General features: G+C 40.0%; 1 protein-coding gene across 18 annotated transcripts in view; it reads left to right on the top strand.

The window, feature by feature from the left end:
• The window catches only part of ppfibp2b (PPFIA binding protein 2b), a 68,702-nt gene extending 49,527 nt beyond the window's left edge, over positions 1-19,175 (top strand). For 7 of the 18 annotated variants that reach the window (XM_017305377.1, XM_008411723.2, XM_017305386.1 and 4 more), the window contains 24 exons: positions 1,500-1,611; positions 1,795-1,827; positions 2,777-2,838; positions 2,934-3,009; positions 3,085-3,167; positions 3,245-3,312; positions 3,396-3,461; positions 3,541-3,601; positions 4,691-4,738; positions 5,707-5,869; positions 6,657-6,689; positions 7,404-7,436; positions 8,031-8,166; positions 8,249-8,368; positions 8,899-9,049; positions 9,379-9,490; positions 9,574-9,662; positions 9,779-9,901; positions 10,185-10,310; positions 10,398-10,586; positions 11,359-11,553; positions 13,565-13,630; positions 16,636-16,720; positions 16,854-17,019. In XM_017305377.1, the coding sequence (XP_017160866.1) occupies positions 1,500-1,611; positions 1,795-1,827; positions 2,777-2,838; positions 2,934-3,009; positions 3,085-3,167; positions 3,245-3,312; positions 3,396-3,461; positions 3,541-3,601; positions 4,691-4,738; positions 5,707-5,869; positions 6,657-6,689; positions 7,404-7,436; positions 8,031-8,166; positions 8,249-8,368; positions 8,899-9,049; positions 9,379-9,490; positions 9,574-9,662; positions 9,779-9,901; positions 10,185-10,310; positions 10,398-10,586; positions 11,359-11,553; positions 13,565-13,630; positions 16,636-16,720; positions 16,854-16,921 (2,298 nt within the window). In that variant the 3' untranslated portion in view covers positions 16,922-17,019. Of the gene's footprint in view, positions 1-1,499; positions 1,612-1,794; positions 1,828-2,776; positions 2,839-2,933; positions 3,010-3,084; positions 3,168-3,244; positions 3,313-3,395; positions 3,462-3,540; positions 3,602-4,690; positions 4,739-5,706; positions 5,870-6,656; positions 6,690-7,403; positions 7,437-8,030; positions 8,167-8,248; positions 8,369-8,898; positions 9,050-9,378; positions 9,491-9,573; positions 9,663-9,778; positions 9,902-10,184; positions 10,311-10,397; positions 10,587-11,358; positions 11,554-12,437; positions 12,548-13,564; positions 15,525-16,635; positions 16,721-16,853; positions 17,145-17,237 lie in introns of those variants that run through there. The other 11 variants (XM_017305378.1, XM_017305385.1, XM_017305384.1 and 8 more) reach the window with 9 other exon arrangements.
• Positions 19,176-19,480: the final 305 nt, after the last annotated feature.

Below are 19,480 nucleotides of genomic sequence, written 5' to 3'. Positions count from 1 at the left end.
ATGTGCTATTMTGTCCAGAAGCAGACTYRAGATCAATTTTCCTGCCCACACTTTTTTATATGCAAGTTTGCATGGATTGCGTCCGTATAATGCTGCTGAGAATGCATCAGCTGTGTCGGCCTGGAGGTTTTATTTCTTACGTCTGGTAAAGAAGCAGCCTTGATTCCAAATGACTTTCATTGAATTTCWTTTTCTGGTAGAATCCTTTTACTTGTTTTCAAACTACATTTTATTCACCTCTCTATACACCAAAATAAAAGTGAAACATCATGCACACGACATAAACTATGAGCTGTGGAGCCTGTGGGTCCTTTGAATTATTCTGTGGTTTTAGCCGCTTCCTCCTTCATTTTAGACTTCTACCGTATTATCAATGCTTCTTTTGAAAAGCAGATTTAAGAGGCATTAAGCTAACATTCATAGCATGCCGGAATAACCACAAACAGGTTGTGCATCAACCTGTTTTTTTGACTCCTGTTTTTTGTAGCTCAACAATGAGCGCTTCCTGTTAAACTGTTTAACATCGCTGATCAACTAGCTCAGGAATGCACTTGCTTTATGTAAATAACATCTASATTCTCATCTTTGTTTAGCTCMAAAGATGCAAGAAATTGTTAATTTTGTTGTGAAATTATTTATTTAGCTRGTAGACTTTCCACTGGGGTCATCTCCCAGTGGAAGCAATTAGTATACAATTCATTGCTTTTGGTCCCACTTCCAAACTATTTCGGGGCACGTACAGTAGGTTTTCAAAGAAGTAGCCTTTGGAAACCTACTGCAGGTTTTCAAAGGCATTCAGGGTCATGTGACAGACTAACTCAAGTATGACATAATTGTTAAGTTGAAAACGAAATAAARRWWRRWKGRAAAWKGRARKTTKRMSRRRWKRRRMMAAAAWTKRAWTTYTYCYTYMAWTYCCYWARRAAAAAAAATYCTATTGTGTGCAAAAGATTTGCGATTCAGGTTCACCTTTTAGCCTAATTGTGAAGTCAGAGCTAGAACTGAATGGCTTAGATGAAAAAACCTTAATTTATTTGAATGGCTGAGTCACTGTATCTTGACTTAATTGAGAATCAGTGGCTAGACCTAAAATATATATATATTGTTCACAAATTCTCTCCATTTAAAATCACCATGAAAATCAGACCTCCTGGCCCCAGAGTTTTTAGGGAGGGAGCATYGGCACCCATTGGCCATACTACTCAYTGTTRGAGATGACATCTGTCAGATGGTTATTAATGTTACAAATTTCATTGCCWCAGAAGGATTCTTCCATGTTTTAAAACTCTGTTTGAAAATAAAGTTTATAAGAAGCTGAACAGTTAAATAMCTCGCCWGGCTTTAGCAAAAATTTATAGGAGACTTCCTTGGCTCACTGAGGTATCTTCTACTGGTTAGCCAAGACTACAGCTACACTGGTCACCTCAAACCCATTTTGATATTTAGTGACCCAGAACTCCAAGCCAGCTCACAGTCATCTACTTTGCTTCTGTTCACAGGCAGAAATATCAGAGCTGCAGCAGCTTTTGGTCTCTAAAGACACAGAGATCGAGTGCTTGCAGACCCAGCTGCTGGCCAGAGGCGGCACCGCCAACAACAACGCAGAGAGAGGTATGCACGGCTGACAACCTGACTCACCCTCACAGACTCACATCAGTCAGCGCTGATGTGAGAGGCAGCCAGCGAAATGCAAGACTGTCAGTTCTGATTACTCTTAACACATAACCAATGTGTCCCTTTCTCCTCTGACAAGTACTTTACCTGTTCTTGACTCTCTGCTGCCCTCTGCTGTAGAGGAGGTGTATATCAAGCAGCTGATTAGCAAATGTAAGGCATGGTGAGCTTGATGTTCTCGTGGATCTGGTTTCCAACCAAACGTTCTGCAATTAAGGTTTACATTTCAGCAAATTAGAAAAAAAAAACAAAAAAAAAAACAAACAATGGAAGTAATTGGTAATTTATTGATCTGGCCTCTGGAGACCTGTTTGATTTGAGACCGGACCAGAAAAGATTGTGTGTCAAAACATTTAAAAAGCACAAAAACTTCCTGCATCCTTTTAAATCRGCACACTGTAAAAAGTAATGTCTGCTAGTTCAAAATATAAGGTTAAATTTAATCTATGAAGTTGGTAAAAAAATAAAAATAAACACAGAAATGCAGAATTTCCGCTGTTTGACTGCGTTAAGTTTAATATCTAGCTAGTTAAATAAGAGGAAATCACTGACTGTAAAAATGTATATATTTTTATTTCCACCAGGCTAGTCGATCTGAAATTCGTCCCCTTCCAGTTACCAGCTTATTTCAAAATGCATCCGTTTATGTCAGATTTAGTTTAAATTAGCAGGAATGAAATAAAGCAGTTGTTCCAACAAAAATGGTGCAAACCCCCAATTATAAAAACCCCTTTCAGTGTGGCACAGATGAGGAACTATAGACATCAGATATTTTTTGTAACTAAGCTCTAAATTAGTGGTAGTTAAAGTCAAAATATGTGTCAGTAATTTAAAGGATGCTTATGGGACAGTGAATACAGGCTGGTTTTTGTGTTGACCTCATTCGTCTTTACTCTGTCATCAGGCTGCACTGTTTGTTCCAGGTGATGGTGTGTGGCCACTTGTGCTGTCACCATGCGTTTGCTTTGCTTGTTTATTCGCGTTAGCATGGCTGTCACATCTGTCTGCAACACGGCTCCAGGCACCCATCAGACAGCGTGAACAAACTTACATGAGAGCTGTCCAAGATCCCACTGAAAGTGTCTCCTTTTTACTCTGTTAGACCAAGAATACCAGAGGCTGAAGGTGGGGATGGAGTCTTTGTTGGCTTCAAATGATGAAAAGGTGAATTAAATTTTTATATACTGTTGGTATCATGGTTGTATTTCTTTGATTTAAGAAAACAAACAAAACATGTTATTTGAATTTGGTGATGACAGGATCGACGTATAGAGGAGCTGACTATCCTGCTTGGTCAATACAGAAAAGTGAGGGAAATKATGTCACTTACACATGGTAAGCCGTGTTTGTGTAGGGTTTTTATAAACAACCCACAACGTAACATTAATAACTCCTGATGTTAACCAACAGGAAGCAGTGAAGAGGAGCTGAGTGGCAGCTTGAAGTTAAAAGCCATCACACATAAAGCTCATTCTGATATCATCAGATCAGAGGTAAATATATGAAAAAATGAAGAAAGTCTGCATAGTGGGTTTGAAGTTTGATGTCTAAAATCATTATTTTTGCACAGATGTCATCAAGGGGATCTTCTCCACTCATGCTGTGTCCATCTCCCTTTCAGAGAGAACTTGATTCAAGGTAAAAATGCTTTTTATGTTCAGAGGAAACACTCCGACTAGAGTTTGATTACTGTAACTAACTCCATTTGCCATGTCTTTCAGTTTCCAGAACTCTATGGAAACTTCGTTGGTGACTACTGGTGATGCAAGTTTCTTAAATGGATCATTGTAAGCTCTGCAGCAGTTTGTCACTTTGACTTGCAACAGTTTAAAAGCTTTCTAAAACGTATCCTGATTTATTTTTCAGGCATCGACACAGATTACTCTCCAGCAGTCTCGAAGAGTTGCAAAGTGGATGTTTTCAAAAGGTCTCTTATCTGATACTAATCAGTTTTTAAAACTCTGCAACTAATCTATTAACCAAATGCAGCTCTCTATATTTGCTCCTATYATTCTTTTTTAATATCTCACCTAGAAGTACATTACTTCAGCGCTTTCTAAGGGCCCCTTTACGCTGGATTAAGACTAGTATCCAATGTCTCCAAATGTAGCTGGATGGTGAAAGTTTAAATGATGCCCCTTTATAGTTATCTTGGCACCTGATGGATGGGATTTCCCAAATGCTGTCAATCTACCACAAATCACTCTGATGTTTCCTTACCTGTATATGTGGAGGTTTCAGTGCCTCCACCATCAGTTTTCAACAAACACAAACAGTAAAGCTGAAGCTGATAATTTGTTCTTCTGCCAAAATGTTGAAACTAATGATGCAGAAACCACCAWCATTTTTTTTTCAACTTCAGTGGAAGATCACCAGTAATTTCACCAGCTTATCAGCACTTATATAAGCAGCATTTTCTGAGCATGTAGCTCTGTGAAAGAAGTGTATGTATAAGCAAGAAATTATAACGGTGCTGAAAGTGTAGATTGTTGTTTGACTTCTTCTGTCTGCTGGATTTAATGCATTTGGCAGCAATGATTTCAAGAATTTTAACAACTTACTTGGACTACTGCCATCGCAGCGTTTCTATAATGAAGTTGGAGTTTTAGGTAAAGCCTAGTGTGACCAGTCCTGCTTCAAATTCCCTTGATGAACAATGCATGCTGTTTTGAACAGGTTGCATGTCCTACATAAGCTGCCACTGTAAACCCACCATGCCGCAACAAAACACCAATGTGCTGCCGTCCCGATAGGGGACCACCAGGACCTCCCTGTGCAGTTTTGTGCTTTCCCAAAATAGTTTGACTGAGTATTGCAGTTCATTCTTGACAGAGCCTAGAAAGACAGTATATGTATCTGTAAAGGTCATCCACATTCTTTTTGATTTTTCTTCTTTACTGTGAAGTCTTAAAGAGGTCCTGACTTGATCCACACTCTTTTAATCTCTGGGATTGCTAACCTGCTAATTCTGTGTGTTTGCATGTTTTTGTTCCTCCTCTCTTTCTGTTACTTTCAGGCTGGAGTGATCCAGCTAGCTGAAACTGAATCAGACGTAGGGGCAGAGGTACTGATCCGCTGCATGCTGACATGTCTCCTTGCACTAAAAGCTTCATAGATCACCGCTTTTTGAAAAGCTACATAGTTCTCCACAGTTTATAGAGCTTTTGGCTTTCACTGCTTTTTTTTATAGGATGTAAAGAAATGAGGGATGCCACAAAACCGTTGCACATAATTGTATAAACTGAGCTCAATGCAATGTCACCTTTTAGAAATAAAATCTGTTCTTTATATATATATATATATATATATGGCTACAATTGATCTTCAACTAATAATAGCAAAGAAAATACCTACATACACCAAATGTGTCCCCGATTCTAAACTTAATTTGCACCAAAACATTGTGACATGACACTTCAGCTGCACTTTGGCCTTTTAATCTCTAATGACCTGGAACCTGATTTTTCTCTTCTTTTTTTTTTTTACTTCTATGAAAGAAGCAAATGCTTCCTATGCATGACATCCATGAGAAAAACATTTTCATGCACGCACACACACACAAACAAAAGGGCCAAGACCTACCTGAAGAGGCTGTCTGCAGAGCTCGGCATCATCGCTGCCTCCGAGCTGTTTCTGTCTGTTGGCCTTTCTCCAGTCGTTCCTTCAGAGCCCCCCACTGACTTTGATGCCTGCTCAGATTCTTGCATCGTCAAACATTCAACCTCCAAAGGACATGTTGTTATGCAATGGAGTGGAAGGCCATCTCACCTTAAGAAAGATGGAGTCAAAACACAATTCAGTGGATAAAACATGCGTTTTAAGAGAATATCAGAGCTAGAGATACTTGAAATAGCAATTGTGTTCATGAGGATGGATTTTGTTTAAAAGGAGAAATGCCACACGTTTTGTTAATCATGGGCAKAACAAAAATGCAGATATACTGTATATACGGTTGTTGGATAACGGTGAATGATTTAAAATTATCGCAAACCAGGGCTTAAATGTTAAATTGTGCGCTTTTCTACTCTGCAGAGTCCACAAATGGAGCCGAGCAAGTACCAAACTCTGCCAGGAAAACTGAGTAAAAAGAAAGAACCTAAGGATGTGCTAAACTGCACCAGAGGCAGAGAGACGGAGTATTTATCTCCTGTCCAGCTCTCCCCTGCCCACAACCACAGCAAAGACTACACCCTGGGTGAGTATTTATGGTATGTTTTCACCTGATGATATGAATGGATTTATGGTAATCTTATTTTTAAAACAAGCAAATCTGTGGACTGGCATGTTCTATGGTCTGTCATTCAGTGGAACGTTTTATTTCATTAAATTGACACGYTTTCTGTCTACCACAAGGAGAGCTACAGCCCTGGCAGACCACCTAAATCCACAAATTAAAAAAAGTACCATAACCCTACTGTCAATAAATTGACAGGAAGGGAGGAAAAATTGTGTATTGCTATTTTTTGTGTCATGACAAAGCAACATTGTTTATTTGGTATAAATATCCTGGATAATGCAAGTGGGGACTTTTTTGTTTGTTTTAAACARTATTATTTATGACGATGGACAAAAAGGGCTGMCCTAAGGGCTCCATGATGGAATGGTCCTTCTGTTTTGTAATGGCCACTTGTCAACTTCACAGATTCAGGTCAACTCAGGTTATAAAGTGGGACTCCTATGAGTCATAGAGGTCTTGCTTGTGCAATTTTAACATGTTTTTCCCATTTGAGGGAAAGGTAAAACCTATTGGGTGCCCAACTGGCTTTGCTAATGCAGGATATTAGTTAACACACAGAGCATATATAACTCATGTTTGCTTGTTTCAAGCAACTGTTTTATATAAAAACCTAATTATAACCTCCATGTACAATTCTTTTGGACCTACTCTGCTTCAACTGCTTCATGTTTGTGCTCCTTTTCATTTTTCCCCCCTCTTCTCCTGTCATCTTGCTAACGGATTGGTCTTTTTGTTCTGACAACAGTTCGGTGCAGGAGTGCCAGCGCACCAGCTTTAGGTACTGTATGTCCTCACTGTTGTTCCCGCTCTGAAGTCAGGGAAACAAAAACAGCACTTAGGCTCCAGGAGAAAACAGGATTTTCCCTGTCACAGTAAAGCCTCCAAAGTGAGCAGAGTCAGACCGGGAAGAAGGTTTTCACTGAGGATCAAGCAGCTCTAAAGCTAGGATTAGTAGGATTCCCTCCTGACTCGAGAGGGCCGATGATGATAAACCCTGGCTCCTTCTCTGACATCAGCATTTGCTAAAACTTTAAGTTYGCTGTATAAGCTCGTGGCCGCCGCACTGTTTATGTTGTTATGGAGCSAGAGCTTAAAGTAGGAGGCGAATCAAAGGGCTACTGGAGGACGAGGAGTGCAGACTTAAAGGATGTGGGCAGATCAGACTGAAAAAAGATACCAAAGTGGACAAATATGACATGAACTGACTTCCTTTTTCTGTTGCAGTCTGCTCTGTAGCTCAGAGCAAGATATTAATGTGAAAAAGTAAGTCTGGAAATGAAAGTGAAACTGAAACATTAGATACTTTTAACACTGGCTTTAACTTGAGTTTAAAAATGTAAAAACCAGAGCTTCATAAATCTGCATGTCCATAGCTGTAAAAAAGGAAAATATATACAGCATTTATTTTGAAGATCAAGTAGGTGTGACTAATGCTGGCCTTTGCTTTGTTCTTCCTGCTTTTTTCTCGCTGCACTAACCGCCACTGTCTCAGGATCTCCAGGGAAACATGACCTCTGTGATGTTGGTGGGTACTGCATCTCATCAGGGAAATGACTAAAAGTGCTCAAAGCGTCCTGCTTGGAATGAGTTATTTTTACAGTCAGAAAGCTATTTCTGCACAAAACATGGAGATTTTTTTTTTTTTAAACCAGCAGTTTTTTTGCAGTGTTTATGATCTTGAGTTTGTTCAGTTACATCATTTCTGGCACTTTGTGACTTCTTTGCATATTTGTGCTGTTGTGTTCATCTTTGAAGTTCCATTGTTCAACTCTGATTATTTTTCAGGTTTTGTTTCCCCATCATGTTTTGTTGGTGGTTGCCGACTTCTGTTTGCATGGTCATTTTGCATCTCATTGTGATCCTTTCCATCTTTGTTGTCGGTTCACAATTCCCTTAAATCACATCTGGTAGCCATCTCAAGGTTGTTTTTGGGGTTTATGTATTTATTTTGCCAGTTTTGGAAGAGTAGAAAATGGACTTTTCTAATTCAAGCTTGAATTTTGTTACAGGTTGCTCTTGTCTTTCAACCCAAGCTTACGGTTTTCGGCCCGWACCGAATCAAGGAAAATAAAATAAAACTCTGCATTGATTGTGTCCTTGTGCTGTTTATGCCTATCAGACCACGCAGGGAAACTGGAAGAGTGTATGCTGTCAGATCAGTCCCCGCTGTCCTCTGGAGTGGACTCTGGACAACAGTCACCTGTCTCACCAGAGAAAAGGAAGAGTCACAGAGGCATTAAGAAATTCTGGGGAAGGTAAGCAGCAAAGCTGTACAGAACACACACAACAAGTGGGCATGGAAAAGGACAAATGTATCATTGTTTCTTTTGTGTCCAGAATTCGTCGCAGTCAGTCGGGCAGCCCAGTTCAGGTTCACGATCCGGAGATGGGAGACTTCAAGAGGGGAGGCTTCCGAGCTACAGCTGGGCCGAGACTGGCCCGTTCAGGGAAAGCACGGTGCACGATATATTTATTTTATAATAAAGTTTAAACTGAAAACACACTAAACTAAGTTGTGGCATAGAATCTAACTTCTATGAAGTGAAAACGTTGCTCTGTTTCACCAGCAGAGTTTCACATTCATGAATGGTCAAAAAGTTTAGGCCTCCACAGACGATTGACTTATTTGGACATCATTTAGTGCAGCTGGGAAGGAGTGATGGATATATAAATGATTCTGTTTTCAAGCAGCTGGTGCATCTACAATAGGCACAACCATGAGTGGAACAGGAAGTAACTGTTATCATGCAGTTTAAAGGTCACCAAACTCAGGGGTTGCTTCATGCATGCATGCTTGGGGAAATAACGGCCATAAACAGAGTGGGATGGTGGAATGATCCAGTGTAGGAACTATGGAGCACTTTATGGCTCCCACACATGTTGAGAAGGTTTCACTTGAGGCAGACTGTTCTTGTCGTGTGCAAGCATTACAAAACAAATATTATCTCATTTGAAMACTTTTGAACTGTGCTGTGTCTTTCTACCAGAGATCTCAAGTTGCCATTTTCTAAGTGGAGCACGGAACAGGTTTGCGACTGGCTCGAGGACATCGGGCTTGGTCAGTATGGCCTTCTCGCTCACCACTGGGTCAGCAGTGGTCAGACTCTKCTGGCRGCCACCCCACATGACCTAGAGAAGGTAAGTCRCGCACAAAATRTTCTTATTCRCTTCATACGAATGTTATCTGGGGCACTAACAATCTGAAACRTCTGCAGGTGTATYCRTGTAATTTTCAGCTCGTCTTGTCTGACCGTTGCCTCCGTCAGTCCGTTTGATAATTTAACTACGCCTATCTCTGCTTTTCAGCCTGCTTTTTAGTTGCATCTTGATCAATGTGAATTTTACTGCTCTTAATTACAAAAGCTGCCCRTTTGTTTCATGAGTTTCATAAATCAGCTTCACTCCTCTTTGGTTCTCAGCCAACGTGGTTTTTATTTTTTATTTAATTCTGTCCATTTTGTCTGCAGGAGCTAGCGATCAAGAATCCACTCCACAGGAAGAAGCTCCAGCTGTCCTTAAAGAGYATCTGCAGCAAACAGCCAGAAAAATCTGCAGAGCTCGATTATGTTTGGGTCACTCGTATGTAGTCAATTCCAAAATACTTTGTTGCGTTAAGTTGTTTCCCCGAAGAGTTTCCTTTATAAATCCACTTTTTGCTCCAGGTTGGCTTGATGACATCGGYCTCCCTCAGTACAAAGATCAGTTTAATGATGGTAGAGTGGATGGACAGATGCTGCAGTACCTCACTGTGGTGAGTTTTTTTTATTTGCAGCTGAAGGTTTCACCCAGCACAAAGCAGCATGAGGGACATTTAATTTGCTTTTACAGGATGAACAACCTGCTCTGTTTTCTTCTTTTCCATCTCAGAATGATCTGTTGTTTCTCAAAGTCACCAGCCAGCTGCATCATCTCAGCATCAAGTGTGCCATTCATGTTCTTCATGTCAACAGATTTAACCCAAACTGCCTTAAACGCAGACCTGGAAATGAGGTATTTGATTCCTGTGTGTGCAAAAAGTCTTTCAGGATTATAAAGCTTMATTTGTTTCCTTATGTAAATACAATGTAGCGTTCAATGTGTGTTTGAATTGGATCGGCATGGTTGCACCACTCTGTTGGTGAATATATAAGGATGTCACGGCATCCTCTATTAAAGTGATAGTTAACAGACACTCAAATCAGGCTTTAACTTGTGCATTTTTATCATGACATAAAAAACAAACAAACTTTTATTCCAACCTGAGCTGCTTCATTCTTGTTCCTCTGTGTCTCAGAATGAGTTCAGCCCCAGCGAAGTGGTGCAGTGGTCCAAYCACCGGGTCATGGAGTGGCTGAGGTCTGTGGACCTGGCCGAGTACGCGCCCAACCTGAGGGGCAGCGGTGTACACGGAGGGCTGATAGTGAGCATCCGTCGTTACTGCAGATCAAACAGAAAATAAAGAAAGGAAGAAAGAGAGCATCTTACTTTTTTTTTAATCCTCTAATAGATGTTGGAACCTCGGTTTAACTCCGACACAATGGCCATGCTGCTGAACATCTCTCCTCAAAAAACGCTGCTGAGGCGCCACTTGAACACCAACTTCAATAACCTGGTGGGAGTTCAGGCTCAGCAGGAGAAGAGGGAGTACACCGAAGCAGCAGGATATTCCCCACTCAGCATCACAGCTAAAGTCAAGGTAAGAAAATGAGAAAATACTCTTTTTGAAAATCAAAACACCTCATATACAAGAAAACACACAGGTAACCCGTCTCCTTTTTTATGCATGAAGAAAAACACCTTAATCTGCAGTGAGACGTCGGTATGTCAGCTCAGTTTAATCTCTGAGCTCTTCTCGGTTTAATCCTGTGAGTGTGGCGTGAATGCAGGATCCTCTTTTTTTTTTTTTTCTAAAAGGCTCTAAGATGCTGCAGCCTCAGCTCCAAGTCCTTCAGTACTCCAATAAAAATGCAATAATAATCTAGTAGAAAACTTGCAGTTGAACCATTTAGGGTCTTAAATAGTTGGGCATTTTTAAAGCTCCATGCTAAAGCCATATTAAATACAAGCCTGTATGTTAAATAAACCACAGAGCTGAAATCACCCCAAAATAGATTTGTCAGAGGGAGAATGTATGTTTTGTCTCCCCTGGTCCAAGTAGTTGCATTTTGTGCTACAGGCTTTCTGTCTGCAGAGGCTTAGATGAAACTTCTTCAGACGTTGCTGTATTTCATTTTCTGCAAACACCCATCGGGTATGAACRAGAAAAAGAGCTGTCCTAATAGTAAAAGTTGTAGCAAGCAGATGTACATTTAATTGTCRGACCAGTGCTTTGTTAGAAACTTATTTCCCAATAAATTCTGTCCTCTGAATAAACGCACTCAACTTAAAGGTTTGATTTTTCRAACGKTTTTCATTTGAAGGCTAAATGKTTTTTTTTTTGTTTGTTTTGTTTTCTCTCCTTGCTACAGCCAAAGAAGTTGGGCTTTTCTCACCTGACAAACCTGAGGAGGAGACGGCCGGACGAGTCCACAGACTACGTCTGTCCCATAGAGACTTCGTCGCCCGAGTCAGGACAGTTGGTGGCCAACGGGGTGCAGATGTGTCCGTACGCCGGCTTTAGAGGTCTGAGTCCCATTCTGGACCGAGAGCCCACCCGGGACCAGGTGGGGCACAAGGAGAGCAAAGCTGACATGTCACCATGAATAACCCCAGCGGTAACGCCACGGACACTCTCGAGCTGTCCATCATCCAATCAGATAACCCCTACTGCTGCCGCTTTGCTTCCTTTGACTGCAGCCTGACCTCTCCCTGCTCCCTTAGACTCCATCCATCACCCCCGACCCTGTGCCTCGCTCTTCCAGAAACCTGGAAACGCTCCGGTAAACATCTGATTCACAATAAGCCTCACTAACTCGACCTCAGACGTTTGCCTAATAACCTAACCCATCCCATCGCAAGAGATCAAGGCCTTTCTCTGGACTCCTGTTGCATCAACTCCAAAAATTCATGCAACATGCATGAACAGCCTTACTGAACACTTTGAGGCTGTCATGCACCACCAGTAGATGTTTTTCAATAGAAGTCGGCCTCTGCATGATTTTTTAATTATTTTTTTATCAGTCTGAGAGGAACTTGTGCAATATTTGCATAAAATATATGGAGGGATATTATTTAATATTTATGTCACTACATGACTAATGATACTACAGCATATTTTGTTTGATACCTTGATTGTTGATTTTTATACCGTTATTTTCATAACTGAGTGTAATAGTATTTTTATAGCAAAGAAATTTTGCTAAGATAAAATTGTAAATGTCAAGATTTATAAAAAAAAATCATTTAAGTAAAATAAATCTTGTGTGTAAAATTTGTCTCTTCTTTCTACATTGATGTCTCATTTTTATAGTGTTTCTTCACGAATTACATTGCATTATACATTTCCACCATCAAATGAAGAAAAAGACAAATTTACTGTGGCAGCATGSTTCAGCAATCTGCATCAACCACTAACCTGCTTTCATCTTTRCCATCCTCATYGTCACAGTGGCCATCATGGCTTCAGCCTCCACTAACCAGTCAGAGCCCTGAACACCATGGCGTACCTGCTAAAGGTGACATGGAAGTGCATGAGCATGGCTCAGAATGTGGCTGCAGGTACAAAAATCCCGATTCCAGTCAGCAAAGTAGGATTTTACCTCCATTTSAGATTGCACATGCAGTTTCAGCCAAAAGCTTAACGTGCGCTCATCGGCATGAATGCCATTCATTTTTGGGTTTCTGAGGTTGTATTGAACAATTCGTTCCACATGAGCCTGATAACCCAAAAACTAGAATGATATGCACAAGACTGAATTTTATTTGATCAGTGAGTGGGAATGTGCTGACCTTAAAAAAAAAAACTTGAGCTAAACTCTACGCCTTCAAGCTAAAAAAAATTGCAGCTGACCATTTGGTTATGCTAAATGTTTTTTGAAGAAAACATTTTACGGTCAAACGGAGTGAAAACTGAACATTTAACCGCTTCAGCAAGGAGTAATTCTGGGCCACCTTTGCAAGGTTTTTAAACGTTACAACAGCATAACTGTGTGGTGGTAGTAGCAGCATGGTTGGTTTTGTACAAAGTGGGTGGAAAAAATGGAGAAGGACGTAAATTATTCAAATTAATCTCTAATCAGCTGGAATGCTAAACTTTGGACTCATGAAACCAAGCGATGTAAATAAACCTCAGCAATTCTACCACAAAAACCATTTAAATATCCAGACATAAATGTGCTGAAAGATTGTTGATGGCTACAAAAAGCATGTGGTCGAGATGCAACTCTCGAATGGATTTTAAATCCAAATACTGGTGGGCATTTATGTACAGGTTTGAGCCGATATGAGTTACTTGACTCTGCTGTGGGAATTTGAGACAATCTGCAATGAAGGCACCAAATTTGTTTTATTAAAAATTACTGGACATCTTTATTGTATCACCAGCACACAGTTAACAGGAGTTTAATTGTGTAGTTAAAAAATTCAAAAGTAATATGATATATACACCAATGATGAAAAGACAGACTTCTGTCTGGAACTGCATTCAAGCATCACAATCAAGTATTTTTATTGGAAGCCATGTATGTCTACAATAATGACTTGTTACAGGTGTGCGTGTGTGTGTGTATGTTGCAGATGGTGAAAGCAGAGAGCACCATTTTACAAATAGAAGCTTTGTCTGAAAGCATCAACAACCTCACAGTAAGCCCCAACACACACAAGCTGCTGGTTAATGACTCCTGCAGCTCGCTGCTTATTGTCTGCAGGAGCAGAAGCTCAAATCTTTCAGATGGAAACTTCTGCTGATTATTTGAAATATATATATATATAGATCAGCAGAATGACAATAAAACTGAGAAAATAAGACACTAGCATCATTTCTACAAGAAAACAATGTGGTACTTTCTTTTAGCTGACGACAGCCACCTGTGGTTCTTTTGCTTTGGTTGTTTTAGATCATAAACAGCCTTGATGAAGCTTTGACACCTTGAAAATTTGAGCAATCGCCACAACAAAAACGCTCATTTCACATTTTAGTCAAAAATTAGGCCATTGCTAAAATAATTTTGTTTGTGTGACTGATTTGGGATCAGTTCAAATTTATTAGACTTTCTTGTTATCTTAAGTGATTTTGATCAACAATTCTCCAGTTTTCCTTTGGATTTTGGCCACTTTTTACACCTTGTTGATTGGTGTGTGTTTAAGAAAGAAAAACACTATTCATGAAATGGAACAGAATAGATAATGTAGTCATTATGTAGTCAGATTTCTTTTAGACACATTCACAATATTTTGAGGGTTACAGGTAGAAATGTGTTTATGCACTGAAAATATACTCCACTTTCTGTAAATGCAGTGTAAATGTTGCAACATTAATCCAATAACATCACTTAATCTCGTGCTTTTCTATGCAGACACTCCGTTTGTACTGATGAATATTAACTCACCATGTCATGCTAAATGCTTAATGTGAGTGAAGCCAGGAGAACCCTTGTCTGAAAACAGTCAAAATGTGCTTCCTTTGTTCGTACCGAAACCCAAATGAAAGTGTTTTTAAACACCAACACAAATGCCAAGATAAGTGAACATTGGGACAGCTTTAGAATTTGAATGCAAACAATGCTCATAGTTTTTCTAATTGTATTTCGCTTGTTAACATACCTCAACAAGTAGCAAATTCCACTGGTTTTCTGACTTGCAACCAGAAAAAGATGACAGTTGGCTTTTCTTTACAAAATGGAAAGAGAAATGCACATCAGTGAGGAACCATGAATTTGTACAGAGATGGTAGTTGCTTCTTTTGCAGTCTCAGTGAAATCTCTCTAGAACCTGATTGCAAAAAAGGCAATGTAATTTTATTTTTATTGAAAAACAGTTTTTGAGTCGTACGAGTGACCCAAATCTTTCTCTTTACAAATGTTTCGTCAAACAAATGAACTTGCATTAAAGGAAAAAAAAAATTTGATCAGTGCTCTAAAAATGCATAAGCTGATCCCGACTCGGTTGCAAACGCTAAGCCCAGCCTGTCTGATGCTTTCCCACACACCCATGATGCTTTGCCTGCAGTACCTGCTGAGCCAGGACGAGCTGCGGAGGGAGCTGAGGCGGTCACAAACGGCGCTGGTGTGAGGGGACGAACGCTCCGGCGCCATCGGCTTACCAGACCCGCAGCCGGCTCGGCCACGCGGGCCTAACACTGCAGCGTGGAGCCGGTCCCGCTCACTTCCTGTAACCACTGCTACCTCATGTAACACCTGCAGTCCTTCTGTGGACACAGAGAAACTGGAAACACAGGCTGATTCAAACACCTTTGGATGCCAGCGAAGAGTCACGGCTTCTTGCAAGCATTTAAACGATTTTTTAACTGCTTTCCGATTTTAACTATGCAATGCAGCCTTTGTTAATATGTGTATATATTGTGTTATTTATACTGACCACTGCGATGTGTACATTTTTTGTTGGTTCATTAGAGGAAATACAGGTCAGTTAAAGAGGAATCTGATGAGATTAAGATAGACAAAAAGCAGATTTCAATTAAAACAAAGACTCAATGCCTAAAACTACCCACAATAAACATCAGTTTGTTGAAATTTGACTTGCTTTGTTTTAATGACCACAAACATACTTTTCTGAACATCTGCGAACGAGGAGGTTTTCTTAAGCTGTTGCTCTGTGTTCACTGGTTTACAGTTAGATGCAACTTGCTACAACAGAGTGGAACGCCCTTCATAGCTGCTTTAATGAACCACAACCCTAAAGAGGTCTGCTGGATTAAATGTGGTGACAGTGGACTCATGAAGAATCCCTCAGAGGACAGCTACCCTAAAGGGGAAGACAATACTTGTGTTTAAACAGTGTTTAATTGGTGCAAAGAAATGACTCCCACACCATTGCACCAACACCATCCGCCTAAAAACAGGATGGACACACTCTTCCGAGATGTTTACTCCATATTCTGACCTGAAGGTTGTAGATGATCTTGAGTCATTGAACTAGACAAAAGTTGTCTATTATTTGTGGATGTGTGCAAACTAGTCTGCCTTTGTGCTTCTGTGAAAAAAAACAAACGTGACTTGAAGACAAGGCGCCGCTAGAACCATGGATAAGGCGATAGCTACAGACAGCCTCAGAAAAACCAGGGCGAGGCATGGAGGGGCAACAATTTGAACTCGGTGGCGCCACATTGAACTCAATCTGAAGGTCCAGAGAACAGCTGAAAAACAAAGGAATCGAGATAGAGTCCATGTGAGTGTTACAGAACTATTTATACAGGCCACCTTTCAACAATTAAGATCTTACTGAGGGTAAAGTACTAAGAAATAAAAAAAATGTAAAAAAAAGTTAACAGAAAACCTCAGGCGAATAAGAATTCTTGCATGCTTAGAAATTGGAGAGTCTCAGCTCATCTGCGTTTAGAGGAAAACTAAAAGCCGGAGTTCCGACCTAAATGTCTTCAGTTGTGTTTCCTTTAAATGGGACAGCAAAGCATTTTGTTTGCTGATCGAAACCTTCTAATGCCGATGGCAGTTAACTCGTAACAAGAATCTTTTGTTGACTTACCAAGCTGCAAACACCACACCCAAGCTGCCGCAGTTTTAACTCTTCCTCCCCTGAATCGTCTGTATTCGTCTAAAAGTCGAGCACCTAAGGTCATCCCTGCGTCTGAGCTTTTACATTGAACGGCACACGGGCTGACGCGCATCTAGACGTTGTGTATCTCAGCAGGGCAGCAGACAGGAGCCAAAAACAGACGCAGCAATCCATACTGGAGGAAATTCAAGACCCATCCTGGTGAGTAAAGATATTTCACTGGCAGATCCAATTATAACATATATTTGGTGTTCAGCATACAAGTCTCCCCCCCCCCCCATAGGAACATATAAAGGCGTAACTACTTGTAGTTTAAACAAATTCCTTCTTTCAGTGCATCAGAGAGACCAGCCTCTGATCTTCTGTCCTCATCCAAGCTTCGAACATGGGACAGAAAATTAGCAGCACGACTTCTAACGACAAGAAGAACTCAAGTTTCTTCTCCTTTCTAAAACGTTTCTCGCCCCAAGAGCCCTCCTTGGACAGCATGTCGCCAATCAACCCCAACGATTTCACACGTCTTATTAGCAACTGCATCTCTCTTGCCTCAACCAGAACCCAGGAGTACCTGGTCTTCAAAGATCCAGAGGGAAAGCTACAGCCCAGTCCTCWGGCATTAACTCAGGTGGCAGCACAGACCACTTAGACACTCGGTCAAAAACCTCAAGAAATAACACTTTTATTGAGTGCAGGTATTGAACTTGTCCTTCACCAACAGGTCTTTCTGATGACTTACATCACTCAAAGTGTGAACCTCAACTTCACCGACACCTTCAACTGCACGGCCATGACACCCGAGCAGCGCATACTCCTGGGAGCCGACTGGGTTTGGGCCATCCTAGAGAAACCCACCAAGAACCCTAAAGTACAGATCGCAGTGCAGGTCCTCCACCTGCCCGAAAGAGAGGAAGCTGAAGAGCGAGCAACCGCCGGAAAGCCCGTCAGCGAGTCCATCCAGATGGCCAGGACGGAGTCCAGGAACAAGAACGCGTGCGAACGCATGGTGGAGTTTTGCACATCCATCGGCAAGGACTGCTACGCCCTCTTCTTGTTCTTTGGAAAAAGGGATGACAAGGCAAATATCTACGGCGTCCTGAGCAACAACTTTGCGGCAGCTGTTGGAAAAATAGACAGAGCTCTACTTGAGAACTTCTTCAAAGGTTCGAGGTATTTCCATACACCCTTGGGAATGATGCAGGCCATTTTCACAAAGAAAACAGATGAAGCGCTCACTCTAATGATTAAATTCAGCTGAAGATCTGAGGAACTGACACATGCTGTTAGGACTAATGTAGGAAGTTTATCGGCCAATAAAAATCGACGGCCACTGAGAAGGCTCATGTGATAGGTTACACTACAAAATAGAAAAATAAAATTATGGGACACCAAGTAAAACGCTGCATTAGATCACATCCGTAGCTGTTGGCTGCAAAGGAGTAGAAGTCATTTTTAAAATTGGTCAAGAAGAAGTGAGCATGTTGTTTACTAGTTAATGTAAGTAAATTGACAACTAATACCTTGTATTCCTAACAACAGCTGACTTAGTCTAAAACAAAGACACTGCAAATTACAGCATGTTGGTTTTCCTGATTCAGTCTGGAAATGCACACCATAGTGCATTCCATTCATTTTCAAATTCAGAAAAACACGCTAGAGCGACAAATTGATTTCCAACTTCAAAATTTTGTGGGTCCTTCCCAACCATGACATCAGATATGGCTGCTATGAGTATAAAGACATAAAGGCTACAGTAATAAACTATTTATTTGAACTTCTGTCATATGATGTAGGTCATATTGGACTGTAGATGAATCTGAATGTGACTGGATTATTCTGGACATAACCCTATATAAACTTGACCTCATCTTGTAAAGTTTCTTGAGATGACATTTGTTGTAATTTAGAGCTAAATAAAAACTAAATCCCATATGTGGATTAAAACCTCTCAGTCAATGGGGTGTAGGACAAACATGATGCTAATTCTCAGTTAACTCAGTAAATATTTTATGAATCCATGGATTTATAAATATTTAGTGTACAAAGCGGTTTAGAGTGGAGTAAATGGTAACGAAGGAGGTTATAATTGCCAAACTGACACAAATTTGAGTTTTTATAGAGCAAAGAGAAAAGTCTGTACTCATTTACAGTTTAGGCTCAAAATAAAAATATAACAAAATATCTGATGTTGGCTGCATAAACTAGCAGAAAACTCAAACTTATCATTGTGGACTTAATTCCTGCATTGGAAATTATATCAAATGAAAAAAAATGAACACTGCTTCAAAAACAAAAATTGTTGCAACATTTTTTTCTTTTGATTAAGAAATAAAGTAGTAAATAATCAAGGTGGAATATTTATAGGGTTCTGATGTTCAACAGTTTTGATCTCAACTTTGTCCTAAACTTTTATATATAAAAGTTTTACATATATGTACAATTGTGAATTAACTGCACCTCAAAAGTCCTAATGGTGCACAAAATACTGTGCACTTTAGTTTTACTATGACCATCTATTTTACCCATTACAAATTAAGGTACTCTTTACATTTGTCCCAAAATTGTTCTAGTAAAACATAACTCTTCAAATATGTAAAAATTCTATTTTTGTTAATGTATTTAAAATAGAGGTGTGCCGATCGATCAGCCACCGATCATAATCGGCCTGTATTTGCATTTGAATGTTAAGTTCTAAACTTGAATTTCTTTGGCACTGTTGAGAGGTTTTAGTTTGGCTCTTTGCATTATTTAGCCTCTTCAGAGCCTTCATGTGTTTTCAGTCTGTTAAAGATAGTATTATCAATAGCAGTACAATTTGCAGAATGCCTGTTTAGTTTTCTTTTTGGAAAAAGTTATTAAAAACAAGTTTTTGTCTAAATTAAGGTGAATTCATGGTTTCTTTTCCCACATAATGTAACCGGTAGTGTTTATGATTAAAAAAATAATAATTATGTGATCGGTATC

Source organism: Poecilia reticulata, linkage group LG6, assembly GCF_000633615.1.
Source record: "Poecilia reticulata strain Guanapo linkage group LG6, Guppy_female_1.0+MT, whole genome shotgun sequence".
In the NCBI taxonomy this organism is placed as follows: domain Eukaryota; kingdom Metazoa; phylum Chordata; class Actinopteri; order Cyprinodontiformes; family Poeciliidae; genus Poecilia; species Poecilia reticulata.
Note: the sequence above shows the minus strand (reverse complement) of the source record. Positions and strands in the feature narration are given on the sequence as shown.